This window comes from Sardina pilchardus, chromosome 6, assembly GCF_963854185.1.
Source record: "Sardina pilchardus chromosome 6, fSarPil1.1, whole genome shotgun sequence".
In the NCBI taxonomy this organism is placed as follows: Eukaryota; Metazoa; Chordata; class Actinopteri; order Clupeiformes; family Clupeidae; genus Sardina; species Sardina pilchardus.
The window spans coordinates 21,393,288-21,406,741 of NC_084999.1; the positions used below are offsets into that span (position 1 = coordinate 21,393,288).

Sequence of the window (13,454 nt, forward strand, 5' to 3'; positions counted from 1 at the left end):
AAATTGATTAAGTGACATTTACTGTATATGAAGTATTTATGTAATTTCAATGCCATTGTAGGCAGCCCAGATAGAAACCTCTCTTGTGGCAACCTTGATCTCTATGTCTGAGCCTAACAGATTACAGTATAGGCAGCCAACATAGAGATCAGGCCACTATTGCGCTAGGAGGGTTAGTTGCCACATGCACTCATATACACGTTCCTGCCTGCTACTGCTGTGCCTCTGAGTAAGGCACTTCACCCTCAGATGCACCAGGTACACTGTGTCTCTGGGACAGATACAGTAGGTCTCTGTAAGTCACTTTGGATGAAAGCGTCTGTAAAATAAACTAACAGTTTAAGCACTTATATACTGCACTTCGCCACTGACCTGGCCTTAGGGCCTGACTTGAGCATACACTGTGTTCTGATCTCCAGCATTTCCACTGTTTGCCCTCATACCAACTGCGTTTCTCGGAAAATTGAGATCTGCATAAGTAGGTCCCTGGAAAAACAAGCATGACAAAAAATTTGAAATCACTAAAAATCTATTTGTATTATTTGAATGTACATAAATCTATCACTTACTGATTCGCTCACACACACACAAACGCGCACACGCACGCACACACACACACACACACACACACACACACACACACACACACACACTCACACTGACTATAAAGATGGCCTTCAAACATTTTCAAAAGTAATGTAATGTTCTACAAACGTAATAACCAGGGAGGACACACATCACACACCTGGCCTGAGTTGGGACCAGCTGGAGAGCTGGGGAGTCTGACTCCTGAGTAAAGCGTCTCTCCATTTCCACCATTTCCCTGATCAACCGTCTTCACAGTTTTTCTCTGAAAGTGGCTGATGTCTGCATAGTTCAACTCCTGAAGACAAGTACATTTGAAACAAAGGAGCTTGTAAATATGCTATGATTTATATTGTATATTAAATTGACAGTATAAGGATGCTCAGTGATTCCAAGGAGATATGGGACTCAATATGCACCCTCGCAGTGGCATCTGCAAACTTATATGTGCATTCAAATGTTAACAGGGACAAAAGTGATTGAACACTATAATGTTACATCTTTAGATATTATGGTTAAGTAATTAGAAACTGATTCTTCAGCTACTGTGCTAATTCTGGACTAAACTAATTTCTTTTTTTTCCCCTGTTTGTTTTCACCTACAGTGCAGCTTGTCAGTTTTTTATTTTTATTTTTTTTATTCACCAACCTTAGTGTGGATACATAACAATTATAGAGAAAAATAATAGTAATTATACAGACATAAAACATGTAAGACACATAAGGGGAGGGGAAGGGGGTACTGAAATGATGTATGCATGTAGCTAGTTTGTGTGTGTATGGTAGTGTGTGTGTGTGTGTGTGTGTGTGTGTGTGTGTGGGTATGCGCATGTTTGATTGTATAGGCTGTTCTGGCTGAGGGGTACACATATGGGTAGCATGGTTTTGGTGGAGGGGGGGGGGGGGGGGCTGTTGCTGGGAGGGTGATGAGGGGATAGTAAAGCTTAGTGCCAAGGAACGAGATGTAGATGCAGATGAGGATATGAAGATGAGGATCTCCTGGCCACTCCGGGCCCCAGAGAGAACAGACCCGGAGGGGGGGGGGGGTCCATGGCATCCGAGGACGGGGGAGGAGATGCCAGAGGGCACGTCATCCCTGACCCACATAAGCCCCCAAGCCCCAGGGGAATCTTATTACAGGTTCCCCTCGTGCATCTTCCTCATCCTGGCTTTGTGGTGTGTACTGTTGTCTAGAATGTGGTGCAATAAAACAGGTGTCGTGCGCCCACATAGGGCCTCTTCAGGCCCTATACGGTGCACCTCACCTGGCCTTACTCTGGACGTGTTCTTGTGGGTGAGGGTTGGAATTGTGAACATCTAGCATGTGATGCATTAAAAAGCGAGGTGTGTCATGCAGAGCGGACCCAGGTGGCCCCCGGGCGGCCAAGGGCCCGAGGAGAGCAGGCGGCACAGGAGCCACTCGGACCCGACAGCGCGATTAGGTGTAAGGTCAGGCTTGGAGAGGAAGTGGGGGCAGGGGATGGGAGCGGGTGGGGGCATTAGGTAGTTGATCTCCATTTCCACTCCTTATGTGTATGTTACAGCACTGGACAGGGTGGGGTTGAATGTGTGTGTGTGTGTGTGTGTGTGTGTGTGTGTGCGCGTGTGTGCGCGCGCGCGCGCGTGTGTGTGTGTGTGTGTGTGTGTGTGTGTGTGTGTGTTGGGTGCTCATCGGATCAGGGTCTCAGACAAAGAGTGCCAGTGAAGTTATACTGTAGCTGTAAGAACTTAGACAATGATGACCAGATGGAGATGCTTTCCTGCGGGTGAGTTTCAGATGAATATTGTGATATTTCAAATGATATATGGTCTAACAACAGATTTTTCCAAAATAGAGATGTGATTTTTTTCTTTTGTTTTCCAGTTCATGAGGATGGACTAAACTAATTTCTAACATTTCTCAATCAACTGTGCTTCACAGACCTACCATCATTAGGTAATCTGTATGTGCACTTTATGGTGTAAAGTCCTTTTATGCTTACGGTTATATGCTATTGACCTACAGAATTACCCCTGCCTGGAACTGCTTTGACCTGTGTGGGGAAGTTCCTGTCGACCAAAGTGGTGTGATGAAACAGGAAGAGGAGACTAACGGGAACCTAGCTCATTGCACTGATAACACAAGAGTTATTACTGTATATCTGAAGCATGCAGCCAAAGATCATTACAGAAGAATGTGGATAAGGAATGTAGTTTGGACTCACCACTGAGCCATTATTGGCACGTGCTGTGTGAGAGAGGGATATCAATCAATCAAATAAAACAGTGACATATACTGTACCATAGTCTCTGATGGTTTTAAATCAGGAAAGGATGTAATGCATGATGAATGGTGTCTCATACACACACAAAACAGACACAACTTTTCTTTTCTTACCTTGATGAGGTTTTGGAGCACCCATTTTCCTATGGAGAATAAAAAATATTGCCTTAGTCAGTGTTCATTTACACAATTACTGTGCTCTAGCACATTTGAGTGTCTTTGAAGGCGAGGTTCTACACACTCCACAGCTCTGTGACAGCTGACTCCTGCTAAATCTGCTCCTTGAAATTAACCCATCTGGCGTGCACACTTTCAGAAAGCTTTTATGTACAAATACTGAGCTACTGTAGTACTGATCTGCCACGACGTGCCAGTAATAAGATGGAATAAGTCTTAATGTCAGTTTCTTAGAGGAGGTGATTAGACTGCAAGTCCATCGTAAAGTGAGCTCACCCTTTTTTCTTGACAAAATAGAAGGTAACTCCAGATACAGCTGCAAGTATGATAATGACTCCTATTACTATTCCGGCTATAGCTCCAGGGGTGAGGCCAATGGGAGGGTCAGGCTGGATTTTTTCTGTGAAGACAAAATGTGTGTCAATGCATGAGCAGTTAAGCCAAGGAATGAGTTGGTGTGAATGAATCACACTTCATAAAACTAATTGCAAGCTTTTTTAGGTGACGTGCGCCATAATTGTCTTCAAAAGAGCTGTATACTGTATGTAAAAATGCAAATGTCCCTATATCTATCAAATGAATGTTGCTTCTCAGCTCTGACAGATTGAGATTGAATTAAAGGTGAAGTTCACTGCTATTTAACAAACACTTGTTATCCAAATTTCACGATTTGCAAGACTCACAATAATAACAGCAATTGAACCCCGGACAACATCATCATTGCAATCATTGCATCACCCTTACAGTAGATGCAATGATTCAAGGTAAAATGGACAGAGGTATGAGATATTATGCAATATTGAATTAATATTGTGAGATATTTCAAATCCTTCAAACATCAGTCCTTGTCTCTCTTTAAAAAGATGCCAGTTGTATGACTCTTTCGTGGGCTTACCTATCACAGTGATGCTTTGTGGTAAAGATGTTTTAAACCTCAGGGTTTTAATATTATGTGCCCAGCAGCTATAGGCACCGCTCTGACTGGTCTGAACATTCTCCAGTGTGAGTTCTGGTCCCTCTCTGCCCAGCAGGGTTCCGTTCAGAGCCCATTGGAACTGGGCAGCAGGGTTGGACTCAGAGGAGCAGGACAGGGTGATGTCAGAGCCTGAACTGTAGTTCAGGGCTCCAGATGGCACTGTAATTACAGCACTATCTGGCCCAGCTGTAATTACATTATGATAGTACATTACATACATTATCATTCTGATATTGTATCTTTACTGTGGCCCACACTTCAGTGTTTACTGGGAGGGATCTTTGGTCCAATTGCAAAATGCAGAGGCCTTTGATGGTTAAAGGCCTATATTGTGTTCTTAATAGCTTTACCGAGTATAAAACTTTGCCTTTATCTTTGTGGTAGCTGTATCCTCTGCTGCACATCCCCAAACTGCTGACACATGGTGTCTCATTCTTTGACCTACTCCAACTTATATTGCCTATAGGTACCCATAGTAATTAGCTCGTGGGATTTATTATGTCACAACCTTCTGTCTTGCTAACTTATCCACTATGCTCATAATAAGCCAAAAACAGGCATGGCTATATGCTGACCATAGCATGCTGCTTTGATGGCTTTGTTGATGACAGATGTACATTCTGTATGTAGTGATTCAAACTGAACCAACCATGTGATAATGATTTACACTAAATCTGAGCTTCACAGAATGCTTCCCTGATGCTGAAGTGAATGCTGATGAACTGTAATTGTGAAATTACTTTTTGGAAGAAAGAATATTAGGCTACTGACATGCCCAGTAAAGCAGCATTTACAAAATCACCTGTACAACTAAACAACTATCACTAGGAGAACATAAGCCACAAGAAAAGACAGAATAAGCAATGTTTGAGCAATGAGGAATCACTAGTACCACAATCACATTTTGTGATGGATGAAGTGACATTATGAAAGCACTAACAAATTAGTCTCTGCCTTTGCACCCATTTGTGGTCTTTTTATATCAGCTGTCTCAATTTTTTCTTGTTTCACAATTGATAAATAAGTTCTTACTGAGATGTCACATTTCTCCTAAACCTATCGAAGGAGAAATATAGCAATACGAATAAAATGAGAAGAAACAGAATATTAATTCAACTTCAGGTCTCAAAATACCAAAGTAGCCTACTTTTATAGCTCCCTATTTCTTGTAAGAGGGGTTTAAGAGTAGTTTGATTTAATTTAGCCTTCCTGCGGGTTGTCTGTATACTGTTTGCATTATCTTCAACTGTTAGTCATTAATGCACATTCATTACGAAAACTCTCAGTAAAAAGCAAAGTGTGTGAGCCAACATGTATTTTTGCATATAACAAAAACATCAATAATTGATCAATAAATATATTATATAAGATGTAAATGTACATAATTTTCAATGAATTCTGCACTTACAGTAAATTGTCAGATTGACATCAGAGCTCATATCGACATTGATATGATTCGATGCTTCACAATTGAATGGTCCATTATCATATCTAGTCACATTCAATATAGTGAGGCTGCTCTTGTCTAGCAGAACGGTGTCACTTCCTGTGATAACAGTACTCCTGTTAAACCATTGAAATGAGGGGAAGGTTCCAGAGGCGGAGCATGTGAGAGTGACAGAATTGTTGAATTCCACCAGCTCATTCTGATCGGCTTCTGCTCTCACATTGGAGATTTTCTCTGGAGATTAAATACAGTATGAATAACTCTTAGCATATCGATGAAATCATGGCTTCTCAACACAATCAATAATTATAAGATCTTAGTAAACACATTCCAGACCACTGTTAATTTCAGAAAGTCATAACTTCCTATTTTAACATTCACATTATGTCTCAAATAGTAGCAGTTACTGTATGTGCATAATTTCTACATGTATTCAGGAACAACAGAACTAAGATGACAGAATTAAAGGTATGGAATTCGCTTTTTTGGCCATTTTTGCAAAATCACTTGAAATCCTATTCCTAACCCACTTACAGCCACTGAGAATTGAACTGGAAATTAAACACGTCAATCACCTGTGGAACGGGCAGGGCTCGAAAAACTCCAGCCAATTATATTCTTAACCCGCTACCATAATTTCACAGCTCTTTCATCAATCTAACGGTCTTAAGGCCATCGCCCACCAGAAGTGTACGCGGCGCGCCGCGCCACGAAAAAACTTCGAATTCCATTGTTTTCAATGGAGCATCGCCCACTGGAAACGTCTGCCGCGCAGCAGCCGCACAGAGATAGAAAACTATTCTAAAATCCTGCGCGGCAAGCCCAGACCGCTGAACGCCGCTGAACACCGTTTCTGGTGGGCGTTGGGCTTTACTCCTCTTCCTCCTCCCCCTCTCCCTGCCCCCCCGCGCGTGCGACCCTCAAAGCTGGTGAGCTGCGAGCAAGTGCTAAAATGAAACCAACTAGGCCTACTTCACGTCCCCTATGTTCATTTATATCAGAGGAGGCTCCAGACTACAGGTGAAGCAGTGCTTCACCAAAAAACAAACAAACAAAAAAAAATAACAATACGGTAATACAATAATCCCATTTTCACTGTTTTGAAACAGAAAGACAGTCACTAAGACGAGCTGTTTTCCTGAAATCAATTCTGGGAGTGACAACAGCACCACTTTCCCGTTTCAATGAATCCTTATGGCAGATAAGTCCCACCCGTGAAGCAGTGACCGATAGGTAATACATAATAACACTCAACGGCCAATGGCCAATCAACGCCTTCATTAGGCAGCTATCGTTAACTGACTTACTAGAGCTTCATAATCAGCATAACAACATAAAAGTCATTTCATAAGACAGATTTTGTTATTTATAGTTAGTGAATATCTTTTTGTTTCCTAATATATATTTGTGTAGCAAGAGCCCTTACAAGCTAGGAGGGTAGCTTGCTAGGAGGGATAGATAGCTTATCGTTCCGACCACCTAGCAGCTGCAAGATGCACCCTGATGGGAGGATGGGAGGAATATCGTTGACTGCATTTTACAGGATTATTTTCAGTCATATTCATAAGAACAAATTACGAGTGAAAGCAGAGGGCAGACCAAAACCTCCTGTGAAAATTACACAGCTCGTTGATGCTATGGCAGTGGTTCTCAAACTTTTTCTTTCATTCCCCACTTTGATCAAGGGGGCTTTCTCGAGCCCCACCTGTCCATCATCACTCTAAGAAAGTAGGTCAAGCTCAAAATTGTCAAGTTTATTGGCATAATGTCAGTTGCTAAATATACATCAGTAACAAATAACGTTTGGCTACAGATAAATATCCGTTCAAAAATAGAGAAAATAAAAATCTATAGATCAATGACCAATAACGTCAGTTATTAGTCATTGACAAGGTGTCAATCCTTGTTTCAAAAAAAGCTGATTTCCAAAAATAAAGAAATAAGGCCAACTATAGGCTACCACTGTGTTATAAATGAAGGTTCACCACTCTCACAACCTCGCTCAAAATCTTATTCAGGTCAGGCCTTGACGTGTGCGCTACCCTATGAATGAAACAGTCCGTCCGTTGCGCATCAGGCGCTACCCTCTTTATTACGGCCTGCAGACCATTTCTTTTACCTGCTATCGTCTGTGCGCCATCCGAGCAAAGTCCCTCACAGTTGTCCCATTTGATGTCATGTTCTGCCAGGTAGACTAATTGTTGAGAATGTTGAATAGCTCATCAGCAGTGGCCCTACTTTTGACATAGGCCTACTCGCAGAATAGAATATCTTCGCTCGCTGTCAAGTTTACAAAGCAGACATAAGCAATAACTAAACCACCTTTGTTACTGTCAGTGGCTTTGTCCACTTGCAAGTCAAAACTAGTGTGACCAGAATTCTCTGAACTAAAACCGGGACACTTTATGCATGATCAAATGTAACGTCAACATGCAACAGGTGAATTTTTTTCCACACGATTCCACACACACAAATCATAAGTCGGACGTTTTATGCTAGTTTCTACATGGGCTTGCTGTAGGTAGTGATCGGGCCATATTAAAACCACTTTTAATAAAATCGGGCTTTTGTCGGGACTCGGGACACGCCACTCAAAATCGGGACTGTCCCAGGAAAACCGGGACGTGTGGTCACCCTAGTCAAAACATGAGTGTTTGCGTTTGTCAAGCAGTTGTTCTTCGAGATCGCAGAACAGCAATTGTGTCCTTGGACAGATCGCCAAGATATCCTTCAATTTCACTGCGCTCGTCTCGAACATGAACGTTTTTTTTGTTTCCGCTGCAATTAAAATGCCGACGTCAATCATTTTTTTCAGACTATGGTTCCAGGACAGACAAACATTTCCATCTGGTCAATGATACAAGAGTCTATATTATGCCGACCTTGTTTGTGTGTGTTTTGTGAGATGGAGGTGCATGCTCGTAATTATCAATAAAGGAAGGCATAGGCTATAGATTAAAAAAAATCTCCAGTTTCTCATGTCAGCTCGCGCCCCACTGGCATGTCTCAGCGCAGTTTGAGAAACGCTGTGCTACGGTAAGGAGACATTTCAATTGTAGAATGTGAGGAAGAACCGTGAAGTAAGGCTGAACGACGCGCCTAAAGGCCACCCGCCCCTCGACATGCACATTTAATCCAAATAAAACATTCACAATCGTGAAAGCAATGACGCATACAAGACGACTAGCTAAATTATTGTTAAATCCGGTTAGCATCATCAGCATGCTGTATAGGCTACCTGTAATTAAAACTCTTGCATTCAAGTTGACTAATCATCTCAATACCAAAGTTTTCCAAATTCAAGATTCAAGGACCTGTCCCAAGGGGAAAAAGTATCAGCCTACCTTGAAACTTAAACACATATGGGGAAACTGAACAGTCCAACCAGTAGACTATGATAAGATACCCAACTATGCTTCCTTGTTTACAATATTTTGAGGCATGGAGTTGTAACATACAGTGTAGCAGGCTATAATCTGTATAAAATGCTCACCTTCCACCAGCTGCTGCATATATTTACCCTGCTGAAAAAAACAGCAAGAAACCAGCTTAGGCTGGTAGCTGGTTTTAGCTGGTTTTAGCTGGTCTTTGCTGGTTTTCTTCCAGCTATTGCTGGTCTTTGCTGGTGTAGCTGGTTAGGCCACCAGCTAGACATGCTGGCGTGACCATCTGAGGAAGCTGGTCGTGCTGGTGTGACCAGCCTGTCGTTTGGGATACAACTGGTTTAAGATGGTCATGCTGGTGACCAGTCTGTCAAGCTTGACAAAGATGGTCAAGCTGGTTTTCTAGAATATACATAAACTGGCGTGGCCAGTAAAAACCAGCAATGTAGACCAGCAACACCAACTAAAATGACCAGCTTAAGGTGGTACGACAATCAAAACCAGCTGAATTACCATCATAAGAAGGTATGTTTTCGCGAGAGTTTTGCTGGTTTAGCTGGTTAACCATCGCTACAGGGTGGCCAAATAAGCTGGTTAACAAGCTGGTCAACCAACAAACCACCTTTAGCTGGTCAGGCTGTTTTTTCAGCAGGGTATTGTTGAAGCAGAGCTGCAGTTAAATCTTTGATTTTATTTATTGATTGGTGACTTTATGTTAATGGTGATGACTGGCGGTGAGTACTCATCAATAACTATTTTGTATTATGATGCTTTTATTTTTCTGAAAAATGCTTGGTTTTCACCGACTTTCACCGATCTGGCATGAATATTGAGATATGAATTTACAGTACCTTGTAAATAACCTCTATGTAAAATCTTTACAACAACTTATGTATTTTCATATTTTGTAGTGATTTAACCCTAATTGTAACTGCCTGTAGGGAAGAACAGTAGAGAGAGGATACATCAGAATGTAGTACAGGAAGAAGTGGTATCCTCTAAAAAAAGGTTAGGGAAAGAAAAATGGTAGGCTGAATGGCTTTACTTTCCAGGGGTGGGGGGTTAGGTGCTTGCCCGTTTGGGCGTCGGTCGACGGGATTATACACCAAAAATGTTGATGACCAGCCGCCCACGGATTTCTATACAAACTAAGACAGCAGATTCCTACGGAAACTCAAGCACCCACGCAATAAATAAGCTTTGTAGCAAAAATTACATTTTACCGTGACTCGGTAAAGAGTGTTGTAAACCTGACACCATTTTTTTTTTTTTTGAAGAACAGTAATCGCCAAATCTCAGTCCTGAAGTCCTGTAAGTGTACTATAGGCAAAAGCAAAAGAGAGAATGTCTGCACACTGCAGTAGCTCACACATTTGTAATTAAAAAGTTGCTATGTTTTATCCCAACAGGGTCTTCTTTAGGTGTGGTGGACATGTTTGACTGAAGATATTTGGTCCTGCACCTGGCCTAAAGATAGATGGGTTGTTGTGACTACGAAACTGATTATCATCCAGCTCCACTGCTGCAAAGAAGACTTTTTACAATGATAAGATCCACAGCTACCAACTCCATAGCCGACATCTGTGCTTCATTTGCTGTAGAAGTCAATTCTCTAAAGCATGCATTCACAACTCCTCCAGTTAAAGGGGCAAGCTATGAAATGTGTCACTCTCTGGGCTCTATCTTGATGATCAGAAACGCATTGCGAAGCTTATTCTTATCACGACACAAAGCTCATTGCTATCTTACATTAAAATTACCCCCCCCCCCTCTCCTAAAAATCATCATGCCACTGATCAAGAAAAACCTGGTCTATAGCAAAAGGCACAAAGCACATCAGAAGATGCACTGTCATGAGATTTGAGTAGCCCTTAGCAAGCAGTCCCTAACAACTTCTCTGCAGAATAGCCTTAAGATTTTTATTCAGTCATTCAAACATTATTTGAAACATTATAGAACAACATTTTTGTGCCAAGTGCCCAATGTTTGATAACAAAACCACCCTGAATGTGGACTAGCCTAAATGTATTTAAGCCAAGATACAGCCCTCAGTCTCCCCCAGCTAGGAGCATAACAAGAAACACCACATACCGCACTCCTACTGCACATCTTCAATTTCTTTGGTTATAACATTTCCTTCGTTAACTCCTCTCATTGACAGTGAGGTGTCTGAACTCCTAACATGTCTGTCTTTATGCCCAATGGATCGACTTCCAACCAACCTCCTCCAAGCCATATCTCCTACCATACCCCCGGTCAACTGATTGTGAATCTGTGACGTTACCACTACCCTTAGATGCAATGATTCAAAGTAAAATGGACAGAGGTATGAGATATTATGCAATATCTAATTAATAATGTGAGATATTTCAAATCCTTCAAACATCATTCCTTATCTCTCTTTAAAAAGATGCCAGTTGTATGAGACTTCCGTGGGCTTACCTATCACAGTGATGCTTTGTGGTAAAGATGTTTTATACCTCAAAGTTTTAATATTATGTGCCCAGCAGCTGTAGGCACCACTCTGATTGGTCTGAACGTTCTCCAGTCTGAGTTCTGATTCCTCTCTATCCAGCAGGGTTCCGTTCAGAGCCCACTGGAACTGGGCAGCAGGGTTGGACTCAGAGGAGCAGGACAGGGTGATGTCAGAGCCTGAACTGTAGTTTAGGGCTCCAGATGGCACTGTAATTACAGCACTATCTGGCCCAGCTGTAATTACATTATGATAGTACATTACATACATTATCATTCTGATATTGTATCTTTACTGTGGCCCACACTTCAGTGTTTACTGGGAGGGATCTTTGGTCCAATTGCAAAATGCAGAGTCCTTTGATGGTTATAGGCCTATACGTGTAGCTTTTATAGCTTTACCGACTATACAACTTTGCCTTTATCTTTGTGTACTCCTCTGCTGCACATCCCCAAACTGCTGAAACAATGTGTCTCATTCTTTACTCCAACTCTTTCTTATGTTGCCTATGTAATCGTATCCATAGTAATTAGCTCTTGGGATTTATTATGTCACAGCCTTCATGACTGTCTTGCTAACTCACACAGCCGCGGCCTATGGTTAGGGCTTTAAGCTGAGGGTTGCCGGTTCGATCCCCGACCAGTCCACGGCTGAAGTGCCCTTGAGCAAGGCACTTAACCCCTCACTGTTCCCCGAGCGCCGCTGTATTAAGGCAGCGCACTGCTCCGGGTTAGTGTGTGCTTCACCTCACTGTGTGTTCACTGTGTGCTGTGTGTGTTCACTAATTCACGGATGGGATAAATGCAGAGACCAAATTCCTGTATGCGCAAGTATTCGTGGCCAATAAGCCTGATTTGATGTAGTGATCCGAACTGAACCAACCATGTGATTGATACTGATTTACCTTAAATCTGAGCTTCACAGAATGCTTTCCTGCTGCTGAAGTGAATACTGATTAACTGTAATTGCTCCTACTAAAATAACCTTTTGGAAGAAAGTATTACTGACATGCCCACACTAAAGCAGCATTTACAAAATCACCTGTACAACTAAACAACAGGAATAACCATTACCACAACCAAATTCTGTGATGGATAAAGTTAAATCAAGTATTAACAAATTAGTCTCTGCCTTTAAACTTAACAACATTCAATCTCAAGAGTTTGAGCTGTTTGTGGTATTTTTATGCAGTTGTCTCAAAAATGTATTTTCCTTGTCTCACAATGAATAAATAAGCTCTACTGAGATGTCACATTTTTCATAAACCTATCGAAGGAGAAATAAAGAGCAATAAGAATAAAATGAGAAGAAGAACAGAACAACTTCAGATCTCAAAATACAATAGAGAAACATTCATTTTGCTTTCCTATGAGTTGTCTGTACTGTTTGCTTTATCTTCAAATGTTAGTCATTCATGCACTAATATTATGAAAAGTCTCAGTGAAAAGCAAAGTGTGTGGGCCAACATGTATTTTTGCATATAACAAGAAACATCAATAACTGATCAATAAATGTATTATAGGCTATAAGATGTAAATGTACATATTTTTCAATGAATTCTGCACTTACAGTAAATTGTCAGATTGACTTGATTAGAGCTCATATGGTCACTGATACTATTCGATGCTTCACACTGGAATGGTCCATCATCATGTCTAGTCACATTCAATATAGTGAGGCTGCTCTTGTCTAGCAGAACGGTGTCACTTCCTGTGATAACAGTACTCCTGTTAAACCATCGGAATGAGGGAGAGGTTCCAGATGCGGAACATGTGAGAGTGACAGAATTGTTGAACTCCACCAGTTTATTCTGATCGGCTTCTGCTCTCACATTGGAGATTTTCTCTGGAAGTTAAATACAGTAGCCTATAGATAACTGAAATCATGGCTTCTCTACACAACTAATCAATTAATTTTAAGATATTAGGAAACACATACAAGACCACTGTTAATTTCATAAAGTCATAACTTCCTATTTTCACATTCATATTAGGCCTATATGTCTCAAATTAGCAGCAGTTATGTGCAGAATTTCTACATGTATTCAGGAACAACAGAACTGGCAGTGGAAAAGTAGAAACCGCACTCAGGGGCTTAAATGTATACACAACTCTATTCCTAAGTGCCGAAAGAGCAATACAGGCCATAAC

The 13,454-nt window shown here is 41.5% G+C and overlaps 1 protein-coding gene across 1 annotated transcript; it reads right to left on the minus strand.

Annotated features, from left to right (window-relative positions):
* Positions 1 to 378: 378 nt before the first annotated feature.
* Positions 379 to 13,185, minus strand: LOC134083402 (carcinoembryonic antigen-related cell adhesion molecule 5-like). The gene is made up of 7 exons (XM_062539730.1): positions 12,874 to 13,185; positions 11,274 to 11,540; positions 5,410 to 5,682; positions 3,921 to 4,187; positions 2,963 to 2,991; positions 746 to 883; positions 379 to 486 (listed from the first exon to the last, which is right to left on the minus strand). The coding sequence occupies exons 1-7, from the start codon at positions 12,905 to 12,907 to the stop codon at positions 379 to 381; spliced, it is 1,116 nt and encodes a 371-aa protein (XP_062395714.1). The 5' UTR covers positions 12,908 to 13,185.
* Between the last annotated feature and the right edge of the window lie 269 nt (positions 13,186 to 13,454).